This window comes from Brassica napus, chromosome A6 (assembly GCF_020379485.1).
Source record: "Brassica napus cultivar Da-Ae chromosome A6, Da-Ae, whole genome shotgun sequence".
NCBI classification, from domain to species: domain Eukaryota; kingdom Viridiplantae; phylum Streptophyta; class Magnoliopsida; order Brassicales; family Brassicaceae; genus Brassica; species Brassica napus.
In genome coordinates, this window is record NC_063439.1 from 26,390,000 (window position 1) to 26,400,684 (window position 10,685).

Here is a 10,685-nt window from a genome sequence, read left to right on the forward strand (position 1 = left end):
GTAATTTACATATATTAAAATAATATCATGTGATTGATGATTTACAAAGAAATTTGTTCACTTTTTAAAATCATACACACAACTTTGCACCAAAAACTCATGCATTTGATGCACTGTTTAAAGATTACACGTGGCTTTAATGTGGGCTTAAAGTCAGGCCCATTATACGAAGGAGGGACAGGGGTAGCATTGTCATTACGCGGCTACCATGTTGTATCAAGAAAATGCCTCTGGGGCCAGATCTGCGCTTTGTCGCGATGTCATTATCATCAAGATATGCGATAGCGACTCGTACAAATTTCTATTTTCAGAGGGAAAAACTTCCTTTTTTTTTAGATAACTGTGCTTTATTACACAAAATAATATATAATGTAATCCTTGTCATGAGAAAAGATAATTAGTGTGAAGACAGCAACTGTTTAATTAATTTCATGAAAACTTTAGACAAAATGTTAAGAGATATGTTTATAGTTTATTTTTTGAGTTTTTTTCAAAATTATTGTTGATTAATCCTGATAGAACCAAGAAAACAGTTAGCTAGTAATAGTTATACAAAAATAGAGTGTAATTAATAAGACAAGTCCAGTGTCACAATAATTAATTCCATTCACCTACATAATTTTTTGAGGAGATATGGCTTTTGTTGGATCAAATCATGAGCCATTAAGAAAAAAGTTCAAAACTTTTCTTCTTCAAAGTTGGACTCAAGTTAAAGGAGAGCTACAGAGACATAAGAAAAATAAAAATTGAAAAAGGAGTTCAGAGTAAAACAACTGATATAGACGCAGAGAGAGAGAGAGAAACGTATCTGTCGAAAAATCTATAAAATTCGATTCATTTTTTTTTACTTTTAAAAGCAACAAATCTCCCCCAAAGAAAGAAAAACTATATACAAAAAAAAAAAAAGATAAGAAGAAAGAGGAAAGAAGAAGAACAAGAAGAGGTAGAAATGGAATACATTTGAATATGTTTTTTGAGTCATGAAGAAGAGCTTTAAGGTTTAATAATGCAATGTTCAATCCTTTCACAACTCATCACAGGTAACCAAAAATCAATTATTTTTCTGTTAATTAAAAAAATTTCAGCAACTCTTTGTCCTTTCTCTTCCATGTGCGCCTCTCGAAAATTTCGGCTTTTATTTATTTTTTATTATGCTTCGTTGTTTTTCTGCTGTTGTGTGTTCTTTGTTTGGTCAAAGCTTTGTTTTTTTGTTTGTGTGGATTATTTAAGACAGTGAACATAGCTGTGAACTTGTTCCGAGAAGAAACATCAACTAAACATTTCACGCCTGTAAAGAACCTTATGATTAGTGTCTTGTTTAATCATTCCTCTGACAATTAATTAACCGAAACCCCCATTTCTTTAATTTATTTTAAACTAATTCTCTCCTCTGTAGCAAACCTTCGGAAACTGAGCAAAGTTCCTTCTTTTGAGACTAGTCCCATGCGTTGAGAAAAAGTTTCTTGAATTTGCCAAACCTCTCTTTTTGGTTTTTTGCTTTGTTAATGTATTGATAAACACGCAAAACAATGTTTATGGTAAGCTCTAATCATACCACTAGGCATGCTTGTTACTTATATGAATGCATTACTCACACACACTAACATTCCTCTGTCTCTCCATTGTTTTTGTAGCTCAGATATGAACTGGGCACTCAACAACCCAAATCCTGAAGAGAAGGAGCCAACAACAACAACCCAAAGCAGCGATTTTTACCATCTGGGCGCTAAAGATTCGTCACAAAAGCCCAGAAAAATCGATTTTTGGCGGTCTGGGTTGATGGGTTTCGCCAAGATGCAGCATTCAGTGGCGGTGAAGATGAACAACGGTAATAATAACGAACAAGTGGGTAACAAAAAGGGGTCGACTTTCATACAGGAACACAGAGCTTTGTTACCAAAGGGTTTGATTCTGTGGACAATCATTGTCGGGTTTATAAGCAGAGGGATTTACCAGTGGATGGATGATACTAGCAAGGTCAGAAGAGAAGAGGTTTTGGTTAGTATGTGTGATCAGAGAGCCAGGATGTTGCAGGATCAGTTTAGTGTTAGTGTTAACCATGTTCACGCTTTGGCTATTCTTGTCTCAACGTTTCATTACCACAAGAATCCATCTGCAATTGATCAGGTTAGTGTCTGCCTTATTAAAGGTTAAAGCTTTAGAGAAAAAGATCAAGATTTGTTCATATTTGATTTATAATTGAATAGTTGACTTTTCTTGAAATTTTTTTAATTACTAGTCTAGTTCTGTTTATGAATTAGAGTTTTACATTCATTGTAAAAAATGTTTTGAATCGAATAAATTTAACATTCATTCAAAAAAAAAATAATTGCAGGGGACATTTGCTGACTATACAGCGAGAACAGCATTTGAGAGACCGTTGCTAAGTGGAGTGGCTTACGCTGAAAAGGTTGTGAATGCTGAGAGGGAGATGTTTGAGAGTCAGCACAATTGGGTTATAAAGACAATGGACACAGGAGAGCCTTCACCTGTGAGGGACGAGTATGCTCCCGTCATCTTCTCTCAAGACAGTGTCTCTTACCTCGAGTCACTAGACATGATGTCAGGAGAGGTAATATTTATTACAGATACTTCTTTGTTTTTGGATTATCTTGGTTCTGAAAACTTTTGCTTACAGGAGGATAGAGAGAACATTCTGAGAGCTAGAGAGACAGGGAAAGCTGTCTTAACAAGCCCTTTTAGACTACTGGCTTCTCACCATCTAGGAGTTGTGTTAACCTTCCCTGTGTACAAAGCCTCTCTTCCTAAAAACCCCACCGTCCAAGAGCGTATAGCAGCCACCGCAGGGTACCTCGGCGGCGCGTTTGACGTTGAGTCACTCGTTGAGAATCTACTCGGTCAGCTCGCTGGCAACCAGGCGATAGTAGTGCATGTGTATGACATCACCAACGCGTCGGATCCTCTCGTCATGTACGGGAACCAAGACGAAGAAGGCGACACGTCTCTCTACCACGAGAGCAAGCTTGATTTTGGAGACCCTTTCAGGAAGCATAAGATGATCTGTAGGTACCTCCAGAAGGCGCCTATACCGTTGAACGTACTCACGACCGTGCCGTTGTTCTTTGCTATTGGCTTCTTGGTTGGTTACATACTCTACGGTGCAGCTGTTCATATAGTTAAAGTTGAAGATGATTTCCATGAGATGCAAGAGCTCAAGGTCCGAGCAGAAGCTGCTGACGTGGCTAAATCGCAGTTTCTTGCGACCGTCTCTCACGAGATAAGGACGCCGATGAATGGGATTCTTGGAATGCTTGCTATGCTTCTTGATACGGAGCTTAGCTCTACGCAGAGAGATTACGCTCAGACCGCGCAGGTTTGTGGTAAAGCTTTGATTGCGTTGATAAACGAGGTTCTTGATCGTGCCAAGATCGAAGCTGGGAAGCTGGAGTTGGAGTCTGTGCCTTTTGATATACGTTCGATATTAGATGATGTTCTTTCTCTCTTCTCTGAGGAGTCAAGGAACAAAGGCATTGAGGTAAAAGAATGTTTAAAGAAAAGCTCTTTTTGTAGTAGTTAGCTGCTACTTACTAACTTCTTGAATTTTGTTTGAATTTTTTGGCAGCTTGCGGTTTTCGTTTCAGACAAGGTACCTGAGATAGTCAAAGGAGATTCAGGGAGATTCAGACAGATCATCATAAACCTTGTCGGAAACTCTGTTAAAGTTAGTTCCTTTCCTCCTATGTTCTTGTCTAGGCCTGCTGGTTCCGGTAGTTCAGTTTTCGGATAGTTTGGTTCAACACAAATATTAACGAATTAATCCAAAATAAAGTTCGGTTCGATATTTGGTTAGTTTGGTTTTTGAAAAGTATACTGAAATTTATGATTTCGGTTATATTTTGGTTTAATTTTGTTAAAATTTGAATAAGTTTGGTTAATTTCAGTTAGTTCGGTTTAAAATTTGGTTAGTTTAGTTCAGATTTTTGGTATGGTTTGGTTGTAATTTTCTTAATTTTTTTAAGTAAACCAAAATAACTGATTGCCGAACCTAAAACCAAACTTTTGTAAATAACCTACAAAAACGAACCAAACTCCTAACCAAAATTAATTTTGGTTCGGTCTAATTTAAAATCCCTGCCTTATTCTTGTCCCCCTGTGGGAAGTAGATTGTTGTTTGATCAAGATCTTGTCTTTTTTGACACAGTTCACAGAGAAAGGACATATCTTTGTCAAAGTCCATCTGGCGGAACAATCAAAAGACGGAGCTGAATCCAAACCCGCACTAAACGGAGGAGTAGCCTCTGAAGACATAACCGCCGCTTCCAAACCTTCAAGTTACAACACACTGAGCGGCTACGAAGCTGCTGACGGTCGAAACAGCTGGGACTCATTCAAACACTTACTCTCGTCGGAGGAGCTGTTGACATCATCAGAGTTCGAAGCTTCCAGTAACGTCAGGCTTATGGTTTCTATCGAAGACACAGGCATTGGGATCCCTTTAACCGCGCAAGGACGTGTCTTCATGCCGTTTATGCAAGCGGATAGCTCCACTTCGAGAACCTACGGAGGTACTGGGATTGGTTTGAGTATAAGCAAGTGTCTTGTCGAGCTTATGCGCGGTCAGATAAGTTTCGTGAGCAGGCCTCGCGTTGGTAGCACGTTTTGGTTCACTGCTGTGTTTGAGAGGTGTGATAAATGTAGTCTGAAGAAGCCTACGGTTGAGAATCTGCCTTCTAGTTTTAGAGGGATGAGAGCTATTGTTGTTGATGCTAAGCCTGTTCGAGCTGCGGTGACTAGGTATCATATGAAGAGACTTGGGATCAGTGTTGATGTCATGACAAGTCTCAGAACCGCTGTTTCTACTGCGTCTGGAAGAAACGGTTCTCCTCTTCCTTCAGGGTAAGTAAAAGGTTTAAATCTCTTTTGATTTCTGTTGGTTCCATCTGATGATTTAATCTTTTTTTTTTTGCAGAACAACGAAACTGGATATGATCTTGGTGGAGAAAGATTCATGGATATCAACCGAAGATATAGACGCGGAGATACGTCAGATGAACTCAAGAACCAACGGAAACGTGCATCACAAGACACCGAAACTCGCTCTATTCGCAACGAACATCACCAACTCAGAGTTCGACAGAGCTAAATCCGCAGGGTTTGCTGATACGGTGATAATGAAGCCGTTGAGAGCAAGCATGATCGGCGCGTGTTTACAGCAAGTTCTCGAGCTGAGAAAGGCGAGACAGCAGCATCCTGAGGGATCATCACCAGCAACGCTCAAGAGTTTGCTTACAGGGAAGAAGATTCTGGTGGTTGATGATAATATGGTGAACAGGAGAGTAGCTGCAGGAGCTCTGAAGAAGTTTGGAGCAGAGGTGGTGTGTGCAGAGAGTGGTCAAGTTGCTTTGGGTTTGCTTCAGATTCCACACAGTTTCGATGCTTGCTTCATGGATATTCAAATGCCACAGATGGACGGGTAAGCCTTTAAACTTGGCCTCCTGTTCCGTAGCTTGATTTTTGGTTAGTTCGGCTCAACATAAATCTTACCGAATTAATCCAAAATAAAGTTTGGTTCGGTATTCGGTTAGTTTGGTTTTGAAAATCGTACATAGGTTTTTGATTTGGGTTTATATTTTGATTAATTTTGTTAAAATTTCGGATAAGTTCGGTTGGTTCGATTTGGGTTTTTGATATTGTTTGGTTATTTTTTTTTAAAGAAAACCAAAGTAACCGATTGCCAAACCAAACCTTTTCAAACCTACAAAATCGAACCAAACTCCTAACTTTTTTGGTTCGGTTTAGTTCGGTTCAAAATCCCAGCCCTACTTAAACTCATTAGGTTTGGTCTTGTACTACTTGGTTTACGTTCTGGTTTTGTTCTCTCAGGTTTGAAGCGACTCGTCAGATAAGGATGATGGAGAAGGAAGCTAAAGAGAAGACGAAGCTGGAATGGCATTTACCGATTCTAGCCATGACAGCTGATGTGATCCACGCGACATACGAGGAGTGTCTGAAAAGTGGAATGGATGGTTATGTCTCTAAACCATTTGAAGAAGAGAATCTCTACAAGTCTGTTGCCAAATCATTCAAAGCTAACCCAATCTCAGATTCATCATGTAGCCAAAGTTGAAGAAGAAGAAGAAACATCGTGTCAGGAAAAGAAACATGCAACATGGTTGGTTCGTGTGTACATATAGGGCTCGGAGATTTTGAAAGTTTGCTTTTGACCAGTAATAGTAATGTTTGTGAAACGACGGTTCAGGTGTTGATATTAATCCTTACCGGAGTTCGATTTGTACCCAATCCTTCTGTTTTTTATTTTATTTTAAGACATACTAATAAATATCGATTCATTCGATATAGTACAACAAACGTCTTTATTAGGTGGGAGACTTAGACGTCGTGCTCCCGCCAACTCACCCAGACAAAAGATCATCGATGGGGAACTGCATAATGTTGATAGAACTCTGCCATTAAATTAGCTTGAGGAGAAGAGTCATGTGATACTGATAGAACACTTGGACAGAGTTTGTATAACACCCCGACCGCCCATAGCTAATGGGCCATCCACACCTGCTCTCTCGGTCCGTAGATCCCATCTCGTTTCAGCGATCGGTCCGTTAATTTTTTCCAAAGGCTAAAATCATTGTTTACTGACTCTGCAATCACCACTCAATTTTTTCCCGTGCTTTGGCATCACTTGCACGGTATCGCGAATCACTTCCCGATACGTCACCTATCTTTCACTACTCCTTCCCAAACACGCTTAACTCTAGAGTTTTAAACGGATGTGTGACGGAAAAGGTAAGTCAATTTTGGTGATATACGTAGCCAAATCAATTCTCTTAAGCCTTTCTACATATTACAACTTGGGATGTTACAATTCACCCCCTCTCAAAGAACGCAATGTCTGCACCCTACGATATGTCTCAAGACGCCTCTCAAGTCAGAACTGAGATAGCTAACCAGCTCTGATACCACTTATAACGTCCCGACCGCCCACAACTAATGGACCATCCACGTCCGCTCTCTCGGCCCATGGACCCCATTCCGTTCCAGCGATCGGTCTGTTAATTTTTTCCAAAGCCTGAAATCATTGTTTACTTATCCTACAATCACCACCCGACCTTTTTCCGTGTTTTGGCCTTACTTGTACAGTATCACGAACCACTTCCCGATAGGTCACCTATCCTTTCACTACTTAAGCCCAAACATGCTTAACTCTAAGGTTCTAAACGGATGTGTGACGGAAAATGTAAGTCAACTTTGGTAATATAGGTACTCAAATCAATTCTCTTAAGCCTTTTTATATATCACAACGCGGGATATTATAGTTTGGTTGCAGGTTTTGCAGAGACGTCTAGTAGAGCAGAAATAATTATTGTTGCAAACAAGAGTAGTTTGCGTAGCAAGAAAGGAGGGAATCTGGCTGGTTTCCTTTTCTTTTTTTGGTTTAGCACTCAAAATTAGTTTCATGATGCAATGTTCTATTAAAAAACTCTAAAACAAGTTGCACTTAATGCACATACAGCTTTTTTATGAATAAATTGAACATTCATCTTAAAATTAAATCAAGTGGACTCTAAAGAAAAGTTGTTAGAAATCTGGTTTAGTGTCTAAGTCTTGTGATCTAGAACAACTTTTCTCAGTGGAGAAATCTCACAGAAAGTTGATTGAATAGACTGATTAGTACAATGAACCAGTCCGTGTTATAGTAGCTTTTAGAAACCTTCTATATATTTGGCGAAATAAGTCATTAAGCCAAGGAAGGAAAAAAATCAGCCATGTGTATGATCTTCTAGTCGTGAAGACTCAAGGTTAACTATAGTTATGCTTGCTATGTATCAAGTTCTTTCTCTTGTGGCTATGTCGTGTTCAGACTCGGTATTTTCAAGATAGTTCTGTTGTTAGCAAAAGGATTGGAGAATTTAAGTTGGTTGCATAAAACATTTGTTGTGTTAAAGTAATTCCTAATGGAGATGTGATAAAACGGAGTAGCCTAATAACAACTGATCAGTTGGTCAAATCTGACTGATGCGATCGAGTGTGTCTTGAAAAGTACAAGTTTTTTGAAGGGTCTTTTGGATTTACAAGATTGTTTGGCATAGCTATAAGATGAAGGAAAACATTCATTTGAGTGATATAGACTGAAACTGCTTTACAAGTGACTGTCTTTGGAACTTGGTTTATCATCATGTGGAGTTATTGATGTGCAAGAATGTGATTGTGAACCAAGTTCTGGCGTTTCCTCATTGTCTTTGCCTCGATACTACAATATCTGGTGTTTCCTCATTGTCTTTGCCTGCAATTTTATCTTAGTAGATTTATAAGTTTAGAAGTATCTACTAAACACAAGAAAACAACATTTCTAAACTTCAGTGACAAATAATTTATACTTTTATATTCATTGAAGTTGTTAGTGATAAAGAAGTGAAACAGGTGTTGGTTGATGTATCCACCGTAAACGCTGCAAACTAGTTGTTGTCACGTAGTCTTTACCATTTTTCTTGTAGACATAAATAAAGGTCTTCGATCTACCATTTCATATTTTCGTGAAATAAATTTGTACGGTTGGTGCGTATAATACGACGGGTGTTAGTGTGAGATACTTTTCTTCAACTACTTGTCTTTATTTATAGTAATATATGTGAGTTTATATATATATAAAACATATATATAGCTGACCACAAAAACCTTTTATAATCATACTATATTTAATAAAATTATATTTTCAATTATTTTAATGCTGTACGTATTTGTATTTTTGTATCAGCGAATACAATACAACCGACATTTCAATACAATGAGTAATTTATGGAAATCATACTTTTAAGCAAAGTAAATTTTAGAAAATTAGATACCGTAAAATATGAAATAAATTACCTAAAAAATATGGTAGTATTTCTATCCTTAATTATTAGTTGGAGCCGAAAAATTTAATAATAGAAATACAAACAAAAATTGTCAGATATGATACAATCGTACGTGAATTTTCATAAGACATGTAAAATTATCAGTTATAAAATGGTATGTATTATATTTTATAGTTTGTAATATTTATCAAACATAAAAATGAGATATAGATAAGAAAATAATAAATCAAAGACCATATCATTTTTTCTCATCTTGATGTGTAGATTTTTTATATGTTTCCTTCTTACCATAGAAGTGGTCAGAGAGTTACCAAATTTGCATTCAATCAAGTCAATAGTTTCGATCTTCTTATTTAAAATATGATCATTCAGGATATATACAAACATTAACATAGGATATATATAAACATTAAGATAGCAGATAATCTCATTTGTTTTGACTATGAATATTTTCTCCATTTTATACTGTTTTATCAAAATTATTAATAGAGCAGTTTCTCCCTTCTGAACAAACACTTTCTTTCTTTTCGAGTAGTCCACACACAATACTCTCTTTCTCTATCTCTCTGAGTAGTCAGTTTCACTCTTCCCGACGAAAATGACCAGCTCTCATATTTTCCTCCTCTGTCTCCTCCTCTCCCTCCTCAATTTCGCCGCTTCTCAGGACGATGCGACGATCATGCAATCCATCAAATCCTACCTGAATCTCACATCAGACGTCCACTGGTCGGACCCTGACCCTTGCAAATGGGACGGCATCATATGCGGCGAAAGCAACCGCATCATAAGGATCCTGCTCACAGGGAAAGATATCGTCGGGACTTTCCCTCAGGATCTCGGGAAACTATCTGATCTCGTCATGGTTGATCTGCATGGCAACGGCTTTACCGGTCTGATCCCTGATCTCTCCGGTTTACAGAATCTGGTATTGTTCAATGTAGAACATAATAAGCTCACTGGTGTCGTCCCACCATCGTTTACCGGTCTCAAATCGCTCATAGACGTGAATTTAAATAATAACTTCTTTCAAGGACCGACTCCGTTGTTCGAGAACTCAGATGTTTTAGATCCAGTCAGCGGGAATAGCTTCTGTCTGGATACTCCTGGTACTCCGTGTGATCCACGTGTCGAGACCTTGCTATCTATAGCTGAGTCCTTTGGATATCCGGTGAAGCTAGCCACGGCCTGGAGAGGGAATGATCCGTGTGATAGCTGGCCCGGGATTACTTGTTCCGGAAGTGATGTTACAGTGGTTAACCTACGGAGGTTTGAGCTCACGGGTACGATATCTCCGAGTTTTGCTAAGCTTACTTCTTTGGAAACAATCGATCTTTCTAATAACAACCTCACCGGGAGTATACCGACAGAGCTTACCACTTTGCCTATGCTTAGGACACTAAATGTGTCTATCAACAATATCAACGGTGCTGTGCCGACGTTCAGCGCAAGTGTGAACGTGGTGACTAGTGGTAACGCTAACATCGGAAAGGATGGACCTGTCCCACACCCACTGGTGGAACTCTTGCAAAAAATGAATAAAGATTAAAAAAATTTGAGAATCCATTTTAAAGTTAAATGAAATTAATAAAGGAAATTGAATTTTTTTGACTAGGTGTACTACACCCACGTTTTTGTCTATCTTCTTTCTTTATACAAATCAAGTTCTCTGCTAGCTACAAAAAAACATCCACGCACACAAATACAAAGGTTGCCGATAAAAACGAGTTCAACAGAAAAGGTAAAAGTTAAAACTAAATAAATATTTTTGATTTATATGATATAAATAATACGAATAGTGAGAATTCAGAAAATATAAAATTGTGCTAAGAGCATGCTTATGGGTTGGAACTGTTG

At 38.2% G+C, this 10,685-nt stretch overlaps 1 protein-coding gene across 4 annotated transcripts; it reads left to right on the top strand.

Moving 5' to 3' along the window:
* The first annotated feature begins 781 nt into the window (after positions 1–781).
* LOC106431570 (histidine kinase 4) lies at positions 782–6,316 on the top strand. Of its 4 annotated transcripts, none has more exons than XM_048781301.1 (8): positions 782–1,040; positions 1,640–2,127; positions 2,336–2,572; positions 2,639–3,496; positions 3,584–3,682; positions 4,163–4,857; positions 4,931–5,434; positions 5,845–6,316. In XM_048781301.1, the coding sequence occupies exons 1-8, from the start codon at positions 1,007–1,009 to the stop codon at positions 6,086–6,088; spliced, it is 3,159 nt and encodes a 1,052-aa protein (XP_048637258.1). In that variant the 5' UTR covers positions 782–1,006; the 3' UTR covers positions 6,089–6,316. The 4 variants fall into 4 exon arrangements, with proteins under 4 accessions (XP_048637258.1, XP_048637257.1, XP_048637259.1 ...); XM_048781300.1 differs by having other exon boundaries at positions 846–1,040; positions 1,635–2,127; XM_048781302.1 differs by lacking the exon at positions 782–1,040 and adding an exon at positions 1,210–1,538 and having other exon boundaries at positions 1,635–2,127.
* The last annotated feature ends 4,369 nt before the right edge of the window (positions 6,317–10,685 follow it).